This window comes from Metopolophium dirhodum, chromosome 5, assembly GCF_019925205.1.
Source record: "Metopolophium dirhodum isolate CAU chromosome 5, ASM1992520v1, whole genome shotgun sequence".
NCBI classification, from domain to species: domain Eukaryota; kingdom Metazoa; phylum Arthropoda; class Insecta; order Hemiptera; family Aphididae; genus Metopolophium; species Metopolophium dirhodum.
Window position 1 is genome coordinate 23,273,091 of NC_083564.1, and position 21,502 is coordinate 23,294,592.

Genomic DNA, 21,502 nt, shown 5'->3' on the forward strand with positions numbered 1-21,502 from the left:
TGTTTGATGTTGATATAAATAAGCCGTATATGACTGCATTACAGTAATATATGGGGGCCCTAATTATGTTGGGGGCTGTCCCCCCCCCTTAGCAGGGCCTTGACAATATGCTGTTGAATATTTTAATAATATATATCCAGCCAAGATAGTACACCGATGTATACGAAGAAAATTAAAATAAAAGTAAATAATATTTTAGTGTTGCATTTTTTAAAACCCAAAACTTTTAGTGATTTATTTGCGGTAGTTGAAATGTGATGTTCAGGAGGTGAATCCAGAGATCTTTGTACGGGAAAAATCGCTTGAGAAGAATACCATTAAGAGTTATACTAGGGTGGGATATGAGTTTACGTTACCATCGTCGTGGCATGACATTTTTCCAAGTTAAGCCATGGAAACCGAGACAAAAATGTTCTACAAAATACGTTATACCAATAATATCGATGTTAGTTATATTTTAAATCGGTAAACCTCGGAGATGTATATTATACATGTTTGTTATAGTATCACACACAACGTACCTCGACATCTCTACTGTTCGAGACTTCGGTGAAATGTTCTTTGTGTTCCAAGGTCTTGTCTTCCCTGTCGTCCGTCATGCAGAACAACCGTATTCGAGCTTCGTTTGTGTCCGTTCGTTTAGCAAACACCACGAATCTGAAATAAAATTTAAAAAAAAAACGGGGGAGGGGTGGTTACAAACGAAGTCATTATCACACCGTCCGCCCCGGAACAAAACGATTTCAATTACTTGGCCATAAACGGTACGTGTATGGCCTCCCGATATAGTTCGGTGGCCATTTTCGAAGCGTCCGCCACGTTTCGGCAGTCCATCAGCCAAAATCGCGCCGACACAGTTGTCGTGAACGATACGCAATCGTTGATAAACGTAAGAGGCGTCGAGCCCGTGACGTCCTCCCATTGCGCTCTGGACGTTCCTCCTGCAATAGAAATACGTATACGCACGTGATAAGAAATGTCGAACACTCGAATATTTTCATTGTGTATAATTTATTGTAGTGAATAATGATTTTTTGAAATTCGGTATATAAGAGAAGTTAGATGTCACAGAAAATATAATGAAGTAACTCGGGTGAGGTCCACAAAAGCCAATATTTCTACCACACTTAAATCGTCATTCCACATCATATACAAAGCGAACTTGAAACTACAAGTTTTTAAGCAATAAGCAAAAACTAGTGTTGTTGTTTTATTTGTTTATTCGTTTAAGCTTAAATTAATAATTTTGTTTCAGAAAAGATCACGTTTCTTAAATGTTTAATAATCAAAGATAGAAATTCTTTTTACAATTTTTTTTTAAATATATATTTTCAAAAAGAAGTTGAAAAATCATCGAATAAATCACATCCAAAAGTCGTTGTGTGGAATAAATATAAAAAAAAAAGAAAAAGAAAGAAAAAAGAAAATACAAAACACGTGCCCACTACCACTATCAAATAAGTTAAAATAGGTGTGATTAAATATAAATATAAATGTAAATAATATGCCGATTAAGTGTCTATATTTATAGGTATATAGGTAACCAAAAGGTATGAAAAAAATTACCGTGATCAAAAACACTTGGGTTAAATATATTTTATTATTTAATAATAATAATAATAATAATAATAATAATAAAACAGCGTCAGCTTGAAGAAATAAACAAAATAAACGAGGGTGACATAAAGAAAAAAAAAGATCAAGTGAAATCATTTATTATTATTTATTTGATTTCTGTAAGTCTTTACCTTTGCGAGATCTTTTCCGAAACAACCCTGTCAAAACAGTGCAGTATTGTGTTACGCAACAGTGAGAGCCAAAAATAAAAACGGTTTTAATCGAAAAATTCAAACAAAATTGATTTTGTAAAAAATAAAAGTTATGTAAAAAATAAAACAAGTCAATTTTTTTTTTTTTACTAACTGATATAACGTTTTAAGAGTGTCGTACCACCATAGTACAGATGGGAGTACGACGGAGAGAATAATATATTTGACGACCAAAGACATTTAGAGATGATTATAGACCACGACGGCGGAAGTACATAAAACATGTAGGAAAAATGAAATAATAAGAAATTTATATCGATATTTATATGAGGAGAAACAAAAGAGAATACACGCATTGCATTTCCGCATATTATGTAAAATTTAAAAAAACTAATATGTAATAACTAATATTATTTCTTGAAAGATATAGGTAGGTAATGAAATAGAGTTGGTGATAATTAATACTATTTAAAATATTATATAATTGACCAAATCGATCAAATCACTCATCATGAAATTTCTAAAAAAAATTCAAACACTGTTTAACGTCTGTTTTATTAAGATATTATCTAATTGGATTTAAATTTATTGTGTCGTTCAGCCTAACATAAATGTTATGGTATGGAATTACGGCGTGTTTGGTCGTCGGAATATATCTCATGTATCTGAGAGAAAGAGAAAGAGTGAGAGAGAAAGAGAGAGAGTGAAAGAGAGAGAGAGACTGAGAGAGAGAGAGAGAGAGAGAGAGAGAAAGAAAGAGAGAGAACACCACGTTAGTCGGTCACCTAATTTAAAATGATTTTGCTCACCTGTGATGCTGCACAAAAGCCTGAGGGTGGGCGCATCGCCCGTGTAGTGGTTGATCATCCCCTTGGAAGAGGCTTGCGGCAGGGGCAACGTGAGCGTGATAGGCTTGTGGAACTTTCGCCTTCTCGGTTCGACGGTGACGATTGGTGACACGGCCACTCGGTTTCCCAGCAGTTTGGCCGTCAGCTCGGACGGGATCGGTTGGGCCTGCGGTCGAAAATGCCGTTTTATAAAGAAACTAGGTCACTTGATCCTATGTGTACACAAAAAGGCACCAAAAGTGGGGAAAGTTGTGTTTTTCGCAAGAATCTAAGATTATTCAAGACACTCAAGCTGGTCGATTAAATTCTACATTGTAGAGTGTGCGTTCAGTTTAAAGGCGTAAAATAAGTTTGAAAATCGTCTAGTGGCAGATCTAAGATTTTGGTTTTTTTTTTTTTTTTTTGGGGGGGGGGGCAACATTTTCAAAACCATATTAAATACATTTTTATAAAAAGAAACACTGTTATTAGTGATTTATATAAAGGAATTCTAATAGAATAATAAGTAACCTCACGTCGCGTCAGTCTAATTTACTATAAGATAAGATGTTACACGCTTTCGGTGGACTATAATAAATACTATATAAAGTAGTTATTTATTTCATATCAAAAGTAATATGATTCAAATACCTAAAAAATAAACCTATAAATTCGTTTATAAAATATATATCAATTTTTTTTTAATTTTGTTACTCATAACTCCTAAGTCACAAGTTTGAGTGGCAGTTTTACGTCACAACTAAATGCTAACACAGCTAAATGGACCGTGGGGGACCTAGGCCCCTCTGCTCTTCCCCCATAAATCTGTCACGGAGTGGTGACTTACGTCATCGTTTAAAATAATATTTTTAAAATACACGAATATTATGAGGTGACTTTTTATGACGTCTGTTAAATAAAACTGTACCTATAGCTATACTCGATAACCTATGTGATATACTGATATACATTCACATACAAAGCGTCAAAGCAAGACATATTTTGTTTTCACTATCTTATAAAATACAGAAATAGTCATATTTTATAATTTATGAATGCTGTTTTAATTGAACGCCCACGATTTGGAAGGCGGGTTGGTTGTGGTATGGAATGACAGATATTTTTATGATTACGATTATTTCTACAGCGCCTCTGATTGTGTACGTAACAACTGATGAATGGTTCCAGCTCGTACCTACTGTTCCATTATCTCGAAAACCCTCTCACGATTTATTAAAATTGTTTTTCTTTATTATGATAGTTTAGTGTTATTGTTGTATACGTGCAAAAAGCTAGTGTACCGACTTTCCGCCCAGTGCAGGCGAGGTTATATTATATTAAAAACCGTTCAATGAAAAAGAAAACCGCGTTTGAACTTTGAGCAGATCGTTGACCGACCTCTAGAATTTTTTAAATAATAATTTTAAAAAATGTCCATTTTACGACGAAAATCTTAGGACACTTAATTTCTTCTTAAAGATGAAAAAAAATAATCTTTATGAGAAAGAATAATGATTTGAATTAAAATTTTTAAATCGTTACAAATTGTTTGTAAATAAAAACATTTAATAATTACTAAGTATAAACGAATTCGGTAAATATAAAAATATCCTGCTTGGTTAAGAGTAAAAATTACATTGTAATTCAAATAAATTAAAACTAGAAGACGACAAAAAATAATAATATTAATAAGAAATCGGTTACAATGGATCTCGAAGGACACATGCATCTATTCCAATCGATAATTAATTTTAACCAATTTCAATAAAAATGTAAGTAGATCATCTAATTTAAATATTTATAATTATTTTTAACTTAATCATCAGTATACTTCATTAATTTTTTTTTTTTTAATAATTTATTGTCTTCATTACTTATTTTATTTTTTATTACATTTATAACTCTACTAGCTGAATTACCAGATTTCGCCCGGAAAAATTAAAAAATATAAAATGCTCCGTTATATCTTGGATAAGTTTACCTCAGTTCAGATATAACTTCTCTGATATCTCTAAAAAAACAGATACATTTTCGTTAAATTTTCGAATAATTTTCTCATAGTTGATGAGAGTTAACGATTTAATGCGTGATTTTACATCATCTGTTTGATGGCAACCATTTATATACAAAAAATAAATTTAATTACAATAAATTTATTCTATTACTATTATAAACTGTAACCGATGGCAACCAATTCCACCTAAAATATCAAAATCCTTGTTTGAGCACCTCTTTTAAATTGTAAATTTGTAAATTTTGGAAAATTCTTTCTTAGTGCACCCATACATGGTGGTAACGAAAGTTCCATGAATATTGCAAGTCTCTAGCTATCATAGTTTAGGCTCTACGTTGATCAGTTAGTCGGGACACGTTCGATTATATAAATTATGATAAGATAAAACAATTTATTGGCCAAAAAAGAATATATACATATGTTGAATACAAAAAGAATAAAAATTAAATTTGTTTGGCCCAATTCACCAACGAGGTTTTGCCTTTTGTTGGTTAAATTGGAGTTTCTAGACATTTCAATCAGGTACCTAATTGTTTAAAAAAAAAAAAAAGTATAATATGGATTTTAATTTTATATATAAAAATCACGCATAGAACTCGAGTTTAAGTGCAATGCACTCCAGAAATTACTCAACCGATGTTGATAAGATATTAAGATTATGCTCAATGTGTGTGATTTGATCCAACTTAAAATATAGAGTGATTGATATCTCGATAAGTTGCCTTAGTTTTTGTATTTTACATTTAAAAAAGGATTTTGAGATTGACGATTGCAATTTTTGTTTATAAACGATTGTCATTGGCTACAGTTTACAGTACTATTATGATATTATTTTTTTTAAATTAAAATATTTAATGCAATAATTATTGATATTGGTAAAAGTTTATCAAAATTAATTTTTAAAATTATTTAAAGTTGGCATTTTTAACGGGAAACGTAGTGCACGGAGTCAGCTATAGTATATAATATAATATATAGATTAAATGGTCATGATTATTTATTTTGTTACAGTACCGAATATGTCTAGCCCCTTTTATACTTTGTAAATTATTTTTCAAACGATTTCATTGTATTGATTGATAAAAAATAGGTAAATATTATACAATAATTGTGCCAAGTGCACTTACCAGTCGATACTGAGTTATACGAGTTTGACACACCTATTTAATAAATATTTAATTCGACTTCTGATATTATGTAGTAATAAGTAATGAAATATAATATTATGTTATTTTCTATGATTTAAATAAATAATAATTTTTAAGTACAAACATTATTTTGGCAGTTTCATATTGAGTAGATGATTTGACGCATTTGCATATTTTCATTTGTTGATGACAAAATTAGTTATCACCAATAACTTCGGTCGATGACATTCTTTTTGTTTTTTTTTTTTAAATTTAACACTAAAGAATACAGGGTCGGCTTATTCTAATGTTGTTGATCGAGCAACTGAGGCGAGTACCTATCTTTAAATTTGAAACAACAGAGTACAGAACTCTACAAATATTTAACCCTTTTATTTTGTACATGCATATTTTTTTTTTTGAATGACAAGTATTTTCAAGTTTTCAACATCAGATTTGGATAGAACGAATTGTTTAGCTCTAAACCAAAATTGAATGAATTACAATGAGTCAACGTTTCAATTTAAATGACTAAATGTATGAATTTCCCACTACATCCTATTGATTTCCCCAAACTTCCATGCGTTTCGTGTATTTTTAACCAAAATTAAACTCAATTTTTGAGCCATGGTCAAAATTACTTTAAAAAAATTGGTCCATCCAAATCTTGTATTGATAATACATAATATGTCGCCATTAAAAAAATGCAAGTTATATTGCACGTGCGCAGCACAATGAAAGGGCTCGACATTTGAAAATCTTCAAAAAAATTGTTGTTTGCCTGCAGCTTTTCCCGAAACCCAATTTCAATCTGATGTCACGGGACAGGAAAATTTCGTGCTACCCTTTGAGAGGAAGGTATACATTGCACTTGTATGTAAGTAACTTTTACTTTGCACTGTATATAGCGTTTTCGGATTTGTTGTTTGCAAGTATATTATTATAGGTACCCATTTACTCTCTATATTTATTATTTACTTTTTAAGTGTTTGATCGACCATCGACGAATCGTCAACATAATTATATATACCTATTGATTCGCTTACCCGGTGGTCATATTACATAGTTCAAAATGCGTTGTGCGTGGGTATTTATTTTTGTTACCTATTAATTAAATTAACTTCGCGCGATCCTCCTGATCAAAACCACTGAAACAATTACGTCTTTAATAATAATATTCCCTCATCACGGTCACCCGTGCGTGGTGCACGCGAATCGTTATGCGTACTTGTGTCGTCGTTATGATATGATATTACAGTTATTACGCCGTATCGTGTACGATATTATGTAACATATTATGTTGTATATTATACCTACCGTTTTCACACAGGTATGTACCTGCGTAGTGTCTACGAATAAATCCTCTGCTGTGGTCAAAACGCGTTAGCAGCAAGGGAACGGGTAAACAAATCACAATCATTTTGCTAACTATACCTATATAGTGATACTATTTTATTATATTGCTGCATTGAGCACCTACGACGGCGGACTGTTATTATAATATTATGACGTTGGTACCTATATTATACTACAGGCTGCAGGCCGTGCAGGTTTTTTTATTTTGTTACTTTTGACGCGCCGAAAAAAAATCTGTTCGCATAATATTATTAGAGTCTACGGTGAGGTGGGGGAGGGGGAAACGACAACGCCAGGTGTTCGATCCTGTGGAAGGTGTGAATAAAAATCGCGCAAGTAGGTGAGCCAAGTCGAGTGTACCTCGTTATCGATTGGGTCACTGTGGTAAAATGGATGTCGTTAAATTTGAATTCAATGATATTTTATATCTACGCCAATACGGAAAACGATTCTGAGCTGAGACGGAACGGTAACCATGGTTACAATACATTTTAATAATAATATTAAAATGTTAATAAATGTTCGTGTAAGATTCTGAGCGGGGCGAAGAATGTATTCGTTTTTCAATCATATGTGTTTTTTATATATTTTTTTGGATACACTTTTTCTATAATAGAAAAAATTATCTGACCATCAACTTCGATGTAGCTTTCTTGTAGAAAATTGGATCTAGTTGGTACTTTTGGAAGGTCAAATTCGAAAATTCTCGGAAATTTTTTAAATAATTGAGAAAAAAAATACTAACATTTGTTAAAATGTACAAAAGTTAATTTGATAATATTTTTGTTAAAATAATTGTTTGGTAACCTAGGTTACCCGAAAGATGGACCGTTTTGGCTCAGAACCCTTTTTCCGTCGTAAACAATAATTTATCATTGACTTCAAATTGAACACATCCATCACGATGCCAACTCAATGACGAGGTACTGCACTCGACACCTCCAACTTTACAGCACAGACGGCTTTTCGTTTTTTCTCGATTATATTTTAACGAGTACTTTGAAAAATGTCTACTCTTGACCCACACAAAGTACAAACTAGATCCAATTTGCTACCAGACAAACCCGCCTCGAAGTCGACGATCGGCGAGCATTTTTTCTGTCAGAAACAAAGTGCCCAATCTGACACGACACTAAAAAAAAAAAAAAATCAAAAAGTATAAAAACAAACATCGTTGTAAAATCAACTCTGCCGTTCGTCGTTCCGCTCTGCGGGATCCATAAAATCGTTTTCCCGCTTCCGCAGCGACACGCGTCTGCTATAAAAAAACAACATTAAAACACGTGTCGCGTGGGATTCGAGATCGACCTCGCCCCACTGCACATGTGTCGTCGTCGAGGTACGTACGTGTACCGAGGATGGCACGTGCAAGACTATATTATAACACTGCTCGTAACGCGATTCTTTGGACTTGACAAAAGCACAGCGGCGCGGCGTGTACAGTTTGACCGTATAGGGTTATTTCATGGATAAATGTTGCTAATATTAGAGCGCCGGTCGCTGACCGTCGTCGGACATCACCGCGGGGACGCGTAAAAATACTGACCGCGCGTTTTCGGAAGCCGTCGACAATGTTTGCGCGCATTATATTCACCCGTTCGTTTTTTATCAGTCCGATCGATGATAATTAATGTCTTTTGTCTCATCGGTCCGACAGCTTGTTAATTTGTGTTTCATAATAAATTGTTGTATACGAGCAAAAATATCCATCCGAAATGGGTCAATCCACTGTCTCGGGGGTATACACAGTGAAACACCCACGCGACCAACTTCCATTTGACAAAATGGTCTGTTTAACGAAATATTTTTGAGAGCTAAACCCAATTTATTATTCAATTCTATTTAACGAATTTCTCTAAAAAAATTGTTCGTTGCCGTGAGACTTGGTCCAACTGGTTCCTAGTAATATAATATGGAAGTTTCTCTGTATATACCCAGGTGGTAACCTAACCAGGTGGATTAACCAAAATTGAATGTCCGGGCGCAATTCGTAATCACTGCAGGCCTGATTTTTAATTCGTTTACATATAGGTACCTACGCTTAAAAAAAAAATTGCCATTTTAACACTTGTCTATCGATATAGAGTTAATTCATTTTGACTTGAAAATATGACAACAATATTATATTACTATAATTTTGTTGTCATGTGATATTGACGATATTGTAAACTAAAAACAACTAATTTACACTTACTTACGATACTGTAGTTAAGACAGCTGGTATTTGAATATTATTTTAAGTGTTAAACGGGTGAATTATATTTTATTAAATATATTGTGATTCTAATATTTTTACGAGGAAAGTTATCTTGATAGCAATTTTAATATTATATAGTTACTCTAAGTCTCTAACTATTATATATTATGTTTTTTATAAATATTAAATAGGAAAGAAACCATAAACATGATTTCAAATATTATTGCATATTGGTATATTATGTTATAGAAGAAAATTGTTGTATTAGTTAATTAAAAACTTAATAAAAAATGACCACAATTTATTTCTATTTTCTTTTTTAATCTGGGATTCCTATGTATGAGATCGGAGATCGTGATGAGTCAATGTACGTTTTGCTCGGTGTTCAACCACTGGTTTTCAATATTTACAGACGATCTATGCCATAGTAAATTGCTACTATATGCAGCAGCACTATAATATCGTAGTCTGTAACAATATTATGTGGGTACTGTTTTATACCGAGGGCCATCACAAAACATAAAAAAATAATAATCAAATAAATAAATAAAATGATAAACGTGTAGGTATAACAATAATATGTCGTAGGTACAACTGCAGTTCGTGATGTCAACAAACATCATCAACAAACGTCAGCTAGCGCCAGGGTGGTGATGGACGTGTGCCCGCGTGAGGTCGTCGCAGTGTAGTCGGTATAGTGTGGTCGGTCGTTTTCGTGAGTTAGCAAATCGTGTTCACAAGCGGTGTGTCCAAAAGCAGAATATTATATTATTATGACGGTAAAGCAAAACAATAAAAAAAAAAAATCGGATGTAAAATATTACACGCACTAGGTAAAAACAAAAATGTTTTAAAAATTAAAAAAAAAAAAACTATAAAACAAACTAAAACAAAATGATGGCCCAATAAATAGTAGCTTTTTGATTATAGCGATTAGTTACTTTACTATAATATATTATCTATAGACATTATTATTATATAATTTTGTATTTTCATATAATATTCGGTTAGTTGGAATGATTAACAAGACAAAAGGACTGAGCTGAGATTATGAGGTTTGAACTCGTATAGTTTTATCCAACACAAAACAATTTTAAATGTACTGAAATAGAAATATACTCATGACTGAGTCTACTTGTGACATTTCACGTACATGACGATTATTTAGTACATAATGTTTGAACATAATGTAAATATATTTTTTCTTTATGTAAAAATAAAACTATCTGAGCTCGAAACAAATTGAAATGACAAAAACATGTTAGTTTGATAAAAAAATTATTTATACTATATTTATTGGGCATTTAAAATTAAATATTTTTTTTTTCAAATGATAAATAAAACATTAAAATAATAATAATAAAATCGTGCTAATCGTATACAATATCTGTGTGAGTGAAATGATATTATAAGCTATAACTTAATTTAAAAAAATACATTTACAATTTTGATGAAAAAAAAATATTTCATAATATTATGAGTACACAAATAGGATGTTTAGTAACTGTACAATATACTCTTCAGCCGCGTTAAAATGTAATGAAGCTCTTGGCAATAAACCAACTGTGCCGTCAAAAACTGAACTTTATTGTATAGAATTTAAATATTTCAAGAACAAACACTTATAGAACATAAAATCGTTCTTAGAATAAATAGTAAAATATTGATTTTTTTTTTAATTTATTAAAATAATATATTAGTTTTAAAAGAAAAAATCGATATTCATTAATGATAATAGAATGTATATATAATGTATATTATCTACTTTAATAATTCGATTGTAATAAGTATGGTTCGTGTTTTATCGAATTTGGATTATAAATAATATAGTAAATAACGTTAAATACTTGGAAAATTAGTATAAGTATAACGAGATAAACGAGATCGACTAGGGGGGAAGACTAGATTCGTAATCGAATATCGATGTGGATATAATAGTAATATTATAGTTAGTGACTAGAAACGTTTGAAATGTGTATGGTATCTTTAAATCAAAAATATCATTAAATTAAAAAATAAAAAAAATAATAATAAAAAATAACATCAAGAAATCGCAATGTTTTTTTTTTTTTTTATGTGTTATGCGCAATATGTGAGTGTGTTTGAAGCGTTGGGTAAAAAAAAAAAAAATGTCAAGTCTTATTGTGTAAATTGCTCGTTTTTCATTTTTTTTTTTTCAAGACGAGACACAACCACCACCGCCACCGAAATATGATCGCGTCAGGGGTGCGTTCACCACATTAACGAGAACCGTTTTTTTTTCGGCACATGGTTAACGGAGATTTTCTTTAGGCACGTGCTGGCCACATTTCTTCGCGGTTTAAACAAGTTTACCTGTAGGCCGACTTTAATGCGCTTGGTCAGCGCTCCCTGCGGGAATACCGCCTGCACCTGTGGCACCACCGTCGACGAGACCATGCCGCCCTCCGGCCCGATTGCGTGTACCTCTTGCTTGACTCTGGACACGATGGCAAAGTAATGCGGAAACTCCGTCGTCACGATCCTCGTCAGACGGTTACCGGAATGCCACGGGTCGCGGTCTGCAAAAACGAACACGATCCATCGTTATTGAAGTGCAATATTTTTGTTCGTCGAAAATTTATATTTATTTCGACGCTTTTGCGTATTTCTGACTTAAATCAACTAAACTTAGGTGTATACATTTATAGATTTAGCGTTTTCATATCTGCAAATAGCAATGGTACTTGTGTACCATGCAATAATGGTTATGCAGTTAGATTACTAGATTTTAAAATTTAATAGTTTACATGTTGTGCAATATATAAAATAATTTTTTTCATAGGTTTAGTCAAGTTGTTATTTAAATCTATCAAAGCTCTCTGTACTCTGTAGTGGGTCACTTGGGGTTAGGTGTCGAGGTGTGTTTCGAGGACTTATTATTATATATATTTTTTTTTATTGTATTGAATAATACTTTACGGGATTGAAATACTTTGCTTCCATAATTCCATTTAAAACTTGCACGTTTTACGAAAGTTTAAGAATCTTAATAAGCAATAACTCAAAGTTTTAATTTTTAGTACTTAAAAATGTGTGTTGTCGAGATAACATCGGTATATCTCTAGTTATAAATTGTATAAAGCTGTCACGCGTAAATTGCTTAATTCCTTTTGAACTATATAGGTACCTTCTTTATCGAAATTCGCTCCGAGTATGTCCTTGACGACTTCGTCGGTCACTTCAACCGTGTGCTCTCTCCACGTCTCGCCATTTTCCGACCTGAGAACGACGATTTCTCTTTCAGATCCACGGAGTGATCCGAAATTCGGTACTTCGATCATAACGGGCCTGCAAACGAAAGACAATATTGTAACCGTTAAGTAGGTACCATCCGAGGGCGTTCCACGAATATTTTTATATCCATCATAATTGATAATATAATACCCATATTATAATACATTACATAAAACTATACCTATCGCTTTATATCGTATTATCGTGATAGTTACCCCAAAAACTTAGCCCCCACTGGACCTAGTTCGAGTATTCTGCTTGCCAACGACTCGCCTTCCATCAGCGGTGGCGGGTGCACCAATTTTTCGCGTCTTAAATATCGGCAAGTCACCCGGGTGGGCATGGATGCTCGTCGGGGAGGTACGATCACGCGGACGCCACTGTGCCGGCATCCGCGCATCGCTCCGCCGCGAGCGTCCACCAAGAAGCTCACCAAAAACCTGTAATGATTCCAAACGATAATTTAAGGGTTCAAAATTATTTTTCCTTTTGAACGACTATATTATATAGGTACAATAATACAAGAGCTGTGACTGATTCATCGACGATGTATACAGTATAATATAGTAGGTATAATATTATTATAATGTATTATAGTCGTTCTCCGGTTTTCGCTATTATGGATTTTTCTACATTATTGTATATGCCAGCTATATGACTAAGACTATATTATTATATACTGTTCTATTTAACTAAAATGCTTGACTATATCTATGACATATATTTTATTATAAACATTCAAAACATCACTACTGGTATGGAAATCTACGTAGGTATGAAAACATAGCACGGTAAATATTATGTATATATATATATATATTAAAAGCCTTACGTTTTCCATTGTAAACGTCTGTCCGAAAGCACGCATATTGAAACAATAAATAATTTTGTTAGACAATTGACGATATTTTTGTTAGCCGGCTTAAACGGTACGGAAAAAAATATATTTCCGGTCTACTTACCCAACGTGAGGAGGATATTTAACGATGTCGACGTTATCCACGGGGCCGCTGTAACTGTCATAGACAGTCTGTGGACTGATGGCTTCGTCGATGGATGTGGGGGGCACTAAAATGTAAACAAGATAATTTTAATAAAATGTGTCACACGTGTGCCGTGGCCAACTTTTGCACATCTAACACAGTAGGTAGAGGTGGGTGCCCATATGGCCACATATATAATGGTATTATACACTCGTGTTAGCCTTACCAGTATTCACGTCACACCTCTCGTCCCGTGTGACATCGATGGGAGCTGATTCGTCGCCGAAACCCTTCATTTCCTCTCCCGTTAAATACCTGTACGACTGTTCGTTAATCATTGTCTCCTCGCCTGTACAATAAAATTAGTTTTAAATTACCATATAAATCGATGGTTAAGAACGATACAAAATAAAATAAATAATCCAACGTTTCTATAAATCAAAATAAGTGTGTTTCTAAAATGTTAAATTTACGATGATTATAAAAGCACATGCTTTTAAAAATGAATACATGCTTTAACTGCCCATGAAATAATGACTGTTTCATATTACATATTATTTAATAATATTATTTTGTATATTGTTTAACAAAAACGGACAACACAGTATTAGATTTGAATAATTTCCAAGAAGCAAGCAGATGAAACGATATACGACGGCCTGAATTTTATTTTTAAATTATTTTACAGAAAACAATGGGATTAATTATGCACGGACATATGATTCACTTCTATGATATAGTATTATTATTAATACAGTTAATCCAACACAAACTCATTGGTTTTTAAAATTTTTGAAATTAATATTTTTTTAGATTCTGTTCTAACGCGATTTGGTATTTTGCTTATACTGCATATTGAAATTCATGAGATTTATATGATTATTTTGAAGATCATCATTGGTAATTTAAGTTCTAATTTTTTCTCAAACTTCCATTTATCATTTTTGGCTCTATGATAACACAGTTATTGGTAAGATAACAATAATTTTAGAATTATGCTAAAATAACTAACGAATAGGATGAAAGTAATGATATTATTAAAAGTAGTTATCAATACAGTGACAACCAAAGCACCTTTTCAACAAATGTCAAATTCCTATAAAATAGACAAAATCATGATTGCAGAAACTCAAAAAAGATGTGCACTCATAAATCAAATTTTAAAAAATTAATAAACCGTCACGAATATTATTCGTTTGATTGTAAATAATCAAATTAATTTGGCGGGTGTATAAAAAATGAAATTTATATTAATTTTAACCTACCTATTGTTTTTGTGTGTAAAATTAAATATTGGTTTAAAAATTAGGTGCCTAATAGTGGATGTTATACATTGAGCCTATACAAACATGAATCTATATAATGAAGATGGAAATAATGTAAACGTTTTCTTTATTCATTCGATGATGAAATTCGAAAACTATACAACTCTATATAATGTAAGTACGTGTTTTTCTAACCTGGAAGCTTTTCTTCTTCTTTTTGTTTTTTAAAACAGCAACAACAGCAAAATCTCCGTTTACACATGATGAAAAATTTTTTTATCGTATTGTTTCTAAATTGTTGTTATTATTATATGATTAATTTGAAAAATTTAAGTTAGACGAATACAGCGACCTAGTTATGGGTACCGTCGGAATAGGCAGACAGCCGACAACTAAAACTTGAAAGTTATTTTTATCAATTTTTTCCTCTCTAAAGTTGATCCATTATTATGATGCTGGTGAAGCCAAAGCGCGAAAAATCCGAAATGAGGAAAGCCAATGACGAAACGGCCGGCAAAGTGCCAAACAGCAGTAAGTTAACTGACCAGATGGCCGGTCATATTTAATTTTAAACGGACGCTACAAGTACTACGCGGAAAAACTGGAACGATCGACATTTATGCATATTATAATTATAATAATATCTCGGTCGACACTCGACGCTCAATACATGTAATAATGAGTAATGACATAAAATATTAATGGGCCTTAAATCCATTCGGTGTAATACCATATTATTATTATCACTTATGATGGGTCTAAAGAAAAAAAATGTTCTACGCACCGTCCGGGTTTCAAAAATAAAATGATAAAACAAATCGTATAACACGGGTGTGGTCTTACAGGTATATAGGTAGGTACTACTCACTACCACTACTCGCATGCTATGATATGGTCATTCGACGTATAAATAATTTATCGTAAGCTGTACGCTGGGCAAATGTTATCGTTTGTTCTTCAACTGCACTACATATTATTATATAAATAATAGCTATGATGATGATGGAAGCACACTGATGGTAAGTCTATGTGTGAATCCTGTTCACAAATTCACAATATACTGACGCCGCGGGTTACCCCGCGGGTAGAGGGTCGTGTGAAACGATTTCGTTTTCTGCCACGACCCGAGTTCAATATATTCCGAATGGACCGTGACTGTCTAGTGGCTGTTGGGTGACAGCCAATCGTGAATTTTGAACTTGGCTATTAATTCATGCATGTTGACTAATATACCATAGGTCCAAATTTTGTTTGTTTGTTTATTATTTTTTTTTTCTACTCTACAAAACTCACGTGACGAAACGATAACATTTTGTGTTAGTTGAGCTCTAGTGTTGAGACCATACTCGACGCTTCCGCTTTGCAAAACGTCACCTGTGTGCCAATCATCATCCCAATCACATACTACAAGCATTTGTTAGTGAAACCACGCTCGCGCAACACTATATAAGGAAGCGGGCGCACACTTTCTAATATTGTATTGTGCTGTAGCCAGTGGCGCAACTAGGGGGGAGGCGACGGTGGGGGTGAGTGTAAAAGGGTTAAGCCCTCAGAAATAGTTAATCTTTTTTTTTTCTTATTTACATTTACAAAGCCGTAAAAGTGTGTTTATTGAGAACAGTCTTGTTTATTCAAAACATCACATTAAAACTATAAATTATTGATATCATATAGAATTTGTATTTTATATTTCGTACTGTCGTTCTATTTTAAAATTTATTTCAAACTGATATTAATAGCTCGAAGGCGGAAATGTTCGTTGCGAAAAATGTATTAACGACAAAGCATGTTCGCCAGCACACATATTATTATATTTTGATCAGGGGCCGGGGCTGTAGTTGCCCCCCTCTAATAAACCATGACTCAAGTTGCGCCTATGGCATATTCTGACATATAATAACCATTGAAATATCAAATCAAAACTCACAAGTAAAATCGCTTATATTACAAATGGATATAACATATTATTATATTTAGCTTAAGTATTAAGAAAAAAATGCCACCTAATTACTAAGTACCATAGGTACCTACAAATTAAATTTGGTTGGTAAGATATCATTAAATTAAAAAGTTATTGAAATTCGTGATACTGTGATAGTATGGTTTGTTTGGTTTTATATTTTTTATCTACCTATTTATGTTTTAAAAATCATAGCAACGGTTGTGTAGGTATATTGACTTTCTTCATAAAGTACAAGGGAAATATTAAGTAATTAAATGTTATACTTATATTATCATATTATAACTTAAAAAAATTGTGCTTAAATACGTAGGTTGATATGTTTGATATACCTATATGAAATTTTTTTTCCTTAAACAACTCGAAATGTCAGATTATATTTTTGTGCTCCTAGACTTATATGGTTAATATTTGCTTCATTGATATAATATAATAGGTATATATAATATACATATATTATTTATCTTTTTCAAAGTAAAAGCATTTTTTTTTTTTAATCGCTTGCAGTACTTCTCTACGGTGAAATTGAGTTATTTTGTTGTTAAGTTTACATTGTTATCGAATGTTAATATAATAATACATAACCTGTTAAAATCTCACTTGGTAATATATTTATTTTTATATTGTATATTATTATCATAATTATTGTTTATACATACCACCTTCATCTTCTGAGTCCGACATAAATGTTTCTTGCATGGTTTCTGGAGAAATCACTTTGTACTTTTCGTCCGAAGTTGATGAAGGTACAGCTTTTGTAACATTCTTCAAAGCCTCTACTACACTTATGTAGCCCAATTTCTGAGAAATTGACAGAGCCGTTTGTCCTTGCTGTATAAAATAACAATACAATAATTAAAACTGTAATAACAATTTCAAGGCAATTAAAAATTAGTTTGAAAATTAAATGTAAAAATGTGCGTTATTGATATTTTATGGCTTTTATGACTTTTCATGACTCGTTTACACCATTATTACATTAATTAATACTGTTTTGACTTTTAATTAACTAATTTAGTAACCACTGTCTTTCTATACAGGCACTACTTTGATACCGTTCTCAATTAATATAATATTAGGTAAATAATCTTATTTTGTAACCTGTTCTACAAATTAATTAATATAATACACCTAAATATTATACCAAAATAAAAGAAAATAAAATGGTATAAATATTATATTATTATTTTTGAAGTTTATGTATTCATTATCTAGTGTAATTACGTATTTTGTATTTAAATAAAAATTATATTTTTATAACATCGTACTATTATCGTACATAATATTCACAAGTGCATACTGCGTATAATCATTTACGCAATGAATTCACTAAAATATTGACTTGCGTTTTAATGGCATAAGGGGGTATATAAAAACCCATTAATCCCACAACGACATAATAAGTATATTTTACTAATTTCAATATATATTTATATAAATTACATCGTTATATATTATATTTTATGGAATTAAATTGTCATGTACAAGAATTTAATTATATTATAACTAAATATTTGACATACTTGGACCTTTTGCTTAAGCTAACATTACATTGTTAAGTCGGTTTATGACATTAAAGGTGTAACATATTTAAGGAAACCATTTTTTAATCAACTGAGGCCATTGTTTAAATTTATTCATTTTCCAAATATTTTTACTCGGTTATTAATAATAATTCTCTAAAAAAATCTGGAATAATATTGTAGTTTTTAATTTAGCTTTTTCAAAAATTAAAAATTTTCCTATCGTTAGACAGATTAATTTAATTACACCAATTTACTCTTCAATGATTTATAACCAATTAAATTGCCTACACGTTTATTAAAACATTAAAAATAATGTTTTTACTTACACTTGTCAATAAATCTGGGTCAGCTCCCTTATCCAATAAGTGGCTTACAATGGTAGAATGGCCTTGCTGAGCTGCTTGGTGAAGTGGTGTATATCCAGAAGCTGTAGTCGCGTTAATATTAACTCCTTGACGAGCGGTTATGAATCGAACCATGTTTAATTGACCGAAATGACAAGCGACGTGCAAAGGAGTAAATCCAGCCTAATATTATATAAACAGGTATATTAATATTTCAAATGAAAACCTAACCTTCAGTAAAACGTTTTACTTATATTATAAGTATATAACTATTAAAATACCAAGCGAATGATTAAACAAAATAATAACGCGTTGACATGTTAAGCTTATAAAAACAATTGAAAAACAATGTCAGTTCTTTAAATATCAAAAAAAAAACTGTTTATTTATTAGTTTGTTTAAAATATTAAAATTGTATTTCATTCTTTAGGTTAGTGCACGCTGATCACTATAACTAATCAATATCTGCAGGTATAAGGTACTTTATTATTACTTTAGTTTCCGGATTAATATCTGCATGGTAATTATCCAACACAACGGCTACTTTATGTTTATCTTCTTGTGCGGCAAGATGCATTGGTGTTAAACCGTTCTGTAAAATACATTTTACGTTTAAAAGGTAATCATTATTTCACAATCACCGTATTAATTACCTTTGATTTATAATTAGGATCTGCGTTGTGGTTCAAAAGTAAAGTAGTCATCTCAACATTACCTTCCTGAGAACTAAGATGAAGAGGAGTAAATCCTGCTTTTGACTCGGCGTTTGCTTTTGCTCCGTAGTCTAACAAAGTAACGGCAATATCCATCTAAAACACATATCCTTTATATTATAATATACATTTTGTATTTAATGATTTTAACAGAAAATATTTTACAAACGATCAACCTAATATACTAAACAAATATTAAACTACATTAAATATTTTAGAATTATTTAAATGATATGATAGCTGATAGTTCACTTTGGAGGGGGCTCGACGTGGGACAGAGTACTCTTCTAAATTAAAATTAAGTATTATCAAGACAATTAAAAACGCAAATTTGGAGTATACTTGTGACTAGTACTTAGTAATATACATATTTTGTATGTTCACAGCACCTTTTTTACATGGAGATCTTATCAGTTTAAGCGAACATTTCCACATGTACTACCGTAAAACACATAGTCGTAATATTTCTCTAATGTAACCATGTAGGTTCACAAAATGTTTTTTTTTTTTTTTAAGTACGATTTCAACAGTTTCTGTGACCACATGAAACTACCGCGCACAGTGCGCACCACATCATCACAAAACTGTGTATTTATCGTCACACATAATTATTTGTCTGTTACACGGATAAAAAATACGGTAGAGCATTGGGAAATGTAAGCTTGATGTAACCTGATGCGATCTCCTTGTTAAAAAGGTGCTGTGGACATACAATTATACAAATGTATACAGTACGAATATACTACCAACTTACACTTTTGCATTTTTTAATTTATAATCATTTTTTCAATAGAAACTAAAATGGAATGCGTGTTGTAGTTTTAGTGAACAAAAAATTAATATGATAACTATATTTTTGTGAAAAGATTGATACTGTAATATTTACAACTTACCAAATCATTTATAAATTTGTATTCTTTTAAATAAAATATTTTAAGTAAGCACCAGTGGTTTTTACTTTTTACTATACCTATTTCGCATATTGTGTAAGACAGTAATAAATAACTAAGAATTATTTGTTTGCTCATAATTTACAAAGTACCGTTACGTTTGAAATTACATCAAATTAATTAGGTCAGAGTACATATTTTTAATAGTAGTATGAATCATATTTTTCAGTTTTATAATACTTATACTCACTCAATTTTAAAACTAGAATATTATTTCTACAGTGATAAATATAAATGATAACTTTGTTATAAATACAAATATTATAATACTTTTTGACCATAAGACGTAATAAATTACCTGATTCTTTTTTGCTGCTATATGAAGAGGCGTGTGGCCATTCTTTGCTGTGGCATGAGGAGATGCTTGTTTGTCAAGTAACATTAATGCAACTGCTTGATTGTCATAATGACTTGCTACGTGTAATGGTGTTACGCCGTTCTAAAGGTTAAAATGATGGAGACAATTAAACTATAATAATACAAGATAACAGACTAACTTAGTATTATATCTTTATTTATCTTTAATAATTAAAATAATTGTTGCTCCGGTAAAAGACTAGGTATATTTATGATTTATATAGGTGTAATGGATTTTGACAAGTCATTTTTTGTTTCAAATATATTATATAATATATTTACTAACTGTTCATTATTAACCATATTGTATGGATTGAAAATGAAAAGTTGAAACATTATTTCTATTTTTGAAATTATTAGGTTTTTGATTTATGGTGAAACAATTATTGAAAACGTACAAATTAGCAAAACATTTTAAAAATTTATTATTATAAGTATTTTAAACTATTTAAATAGGAATTTATAGGCTAAGTTAGGTTATAACAGTTTATTGAGGTTATAAATGTTATTATTGTTAAATAAAACGATTTATAACTAGGTACTTATACCTATTTTGTAAAATCACTCAATTTATTAAATACATCTTCAACGTGAAATTACGTACTTAGGTATATTGTATATATTCGGACAAATATATTGAACTGTTCATGAATAACGAATAAACTTTATGAAATTATAAAAAATGTATTATAATAATTTAATATGTATCAGTAATCATTATTATTTATTTATTTATTTTATTATTAAATATAGGCATCTTGAAGTCTTAATTAGAGTTTTGGATTTACACGTACAAGAAAAAAATTGTCACATGAATAGTTTGTTATATATTCATAGTTCATTATTCAACTTCACTTTC

General features: G+C 31.4%; 1 protein-coding gene across 14 annotated transcripts in view; it reads right to left on the minus strand.

Annotated features, from left to right (window-relative positions):
* The window catches only part of LOC132944446 (ankyrin-3-like), a 117,764-nt gene that overhangs the window by 67,896 nt on the left and 28,366 nt on the right, over positions 1–21,502 (minus strand). For 10 of the 14 annotated variants that reach the window (XM_061013775.1, XM_061013788.1, XM_061013787.1 and 7 more), the window contains 15 exons: positions 20,585–20,725; positions 19,277–19,432; positions 19,117–19,215; positions 18,606–18,806; positions 17,413–17,584; positions 16,087–16,167; positions 13,755–13,877; positions 13,508–13,613; positions 13,378–13,395; positions 12,761–12,985; positions 12,439–12,599; positions 11,625–11,830; positions 2,579–2,783; positions 752–941; positions 522–657 (listed from right to left, as the gene is read on the minus strand). In XM_061013775.1, the coding sequence (XP_060869758.1) occupies positions 522–657; positions 752–941; positions 2,579–2,783; positions 11,625–11,830; positions 12,439–12,599; positions 12,761–12,985; positions 13,378–13,395; positions 13,508–13,613; positions 13,755–13,877; positions 16,087–16,167; positions 17,413–17,584; positions 18,606–18,806; positions 19,117–19,215; positions 19,277–19,432; positions 20,585–20,725 (2,220 nt within the window). Of the gene's footprint in view, positions 1–521; positions 658–751; positions 942–2,578; positions 2,784–11,407; positions 11,831–12,438; positions 12,600–12,760; positions 12,986–13,377; positions 13,396–13,507; positions 13,614–13,754; positions 13,878–16,086; positions 16,168–17,412; positions 17,585–18,605; positions 18,807–19,116; positions 19,216–19,276; positions 19,433–20,584; positions 20,726–21,502 lie in introns of those variants that run through there. The other 4 variants (XM_061013778.1, XM_061013780.1, XM_061013776.1 and 1 more) reach the window with 3 other exon arrangements.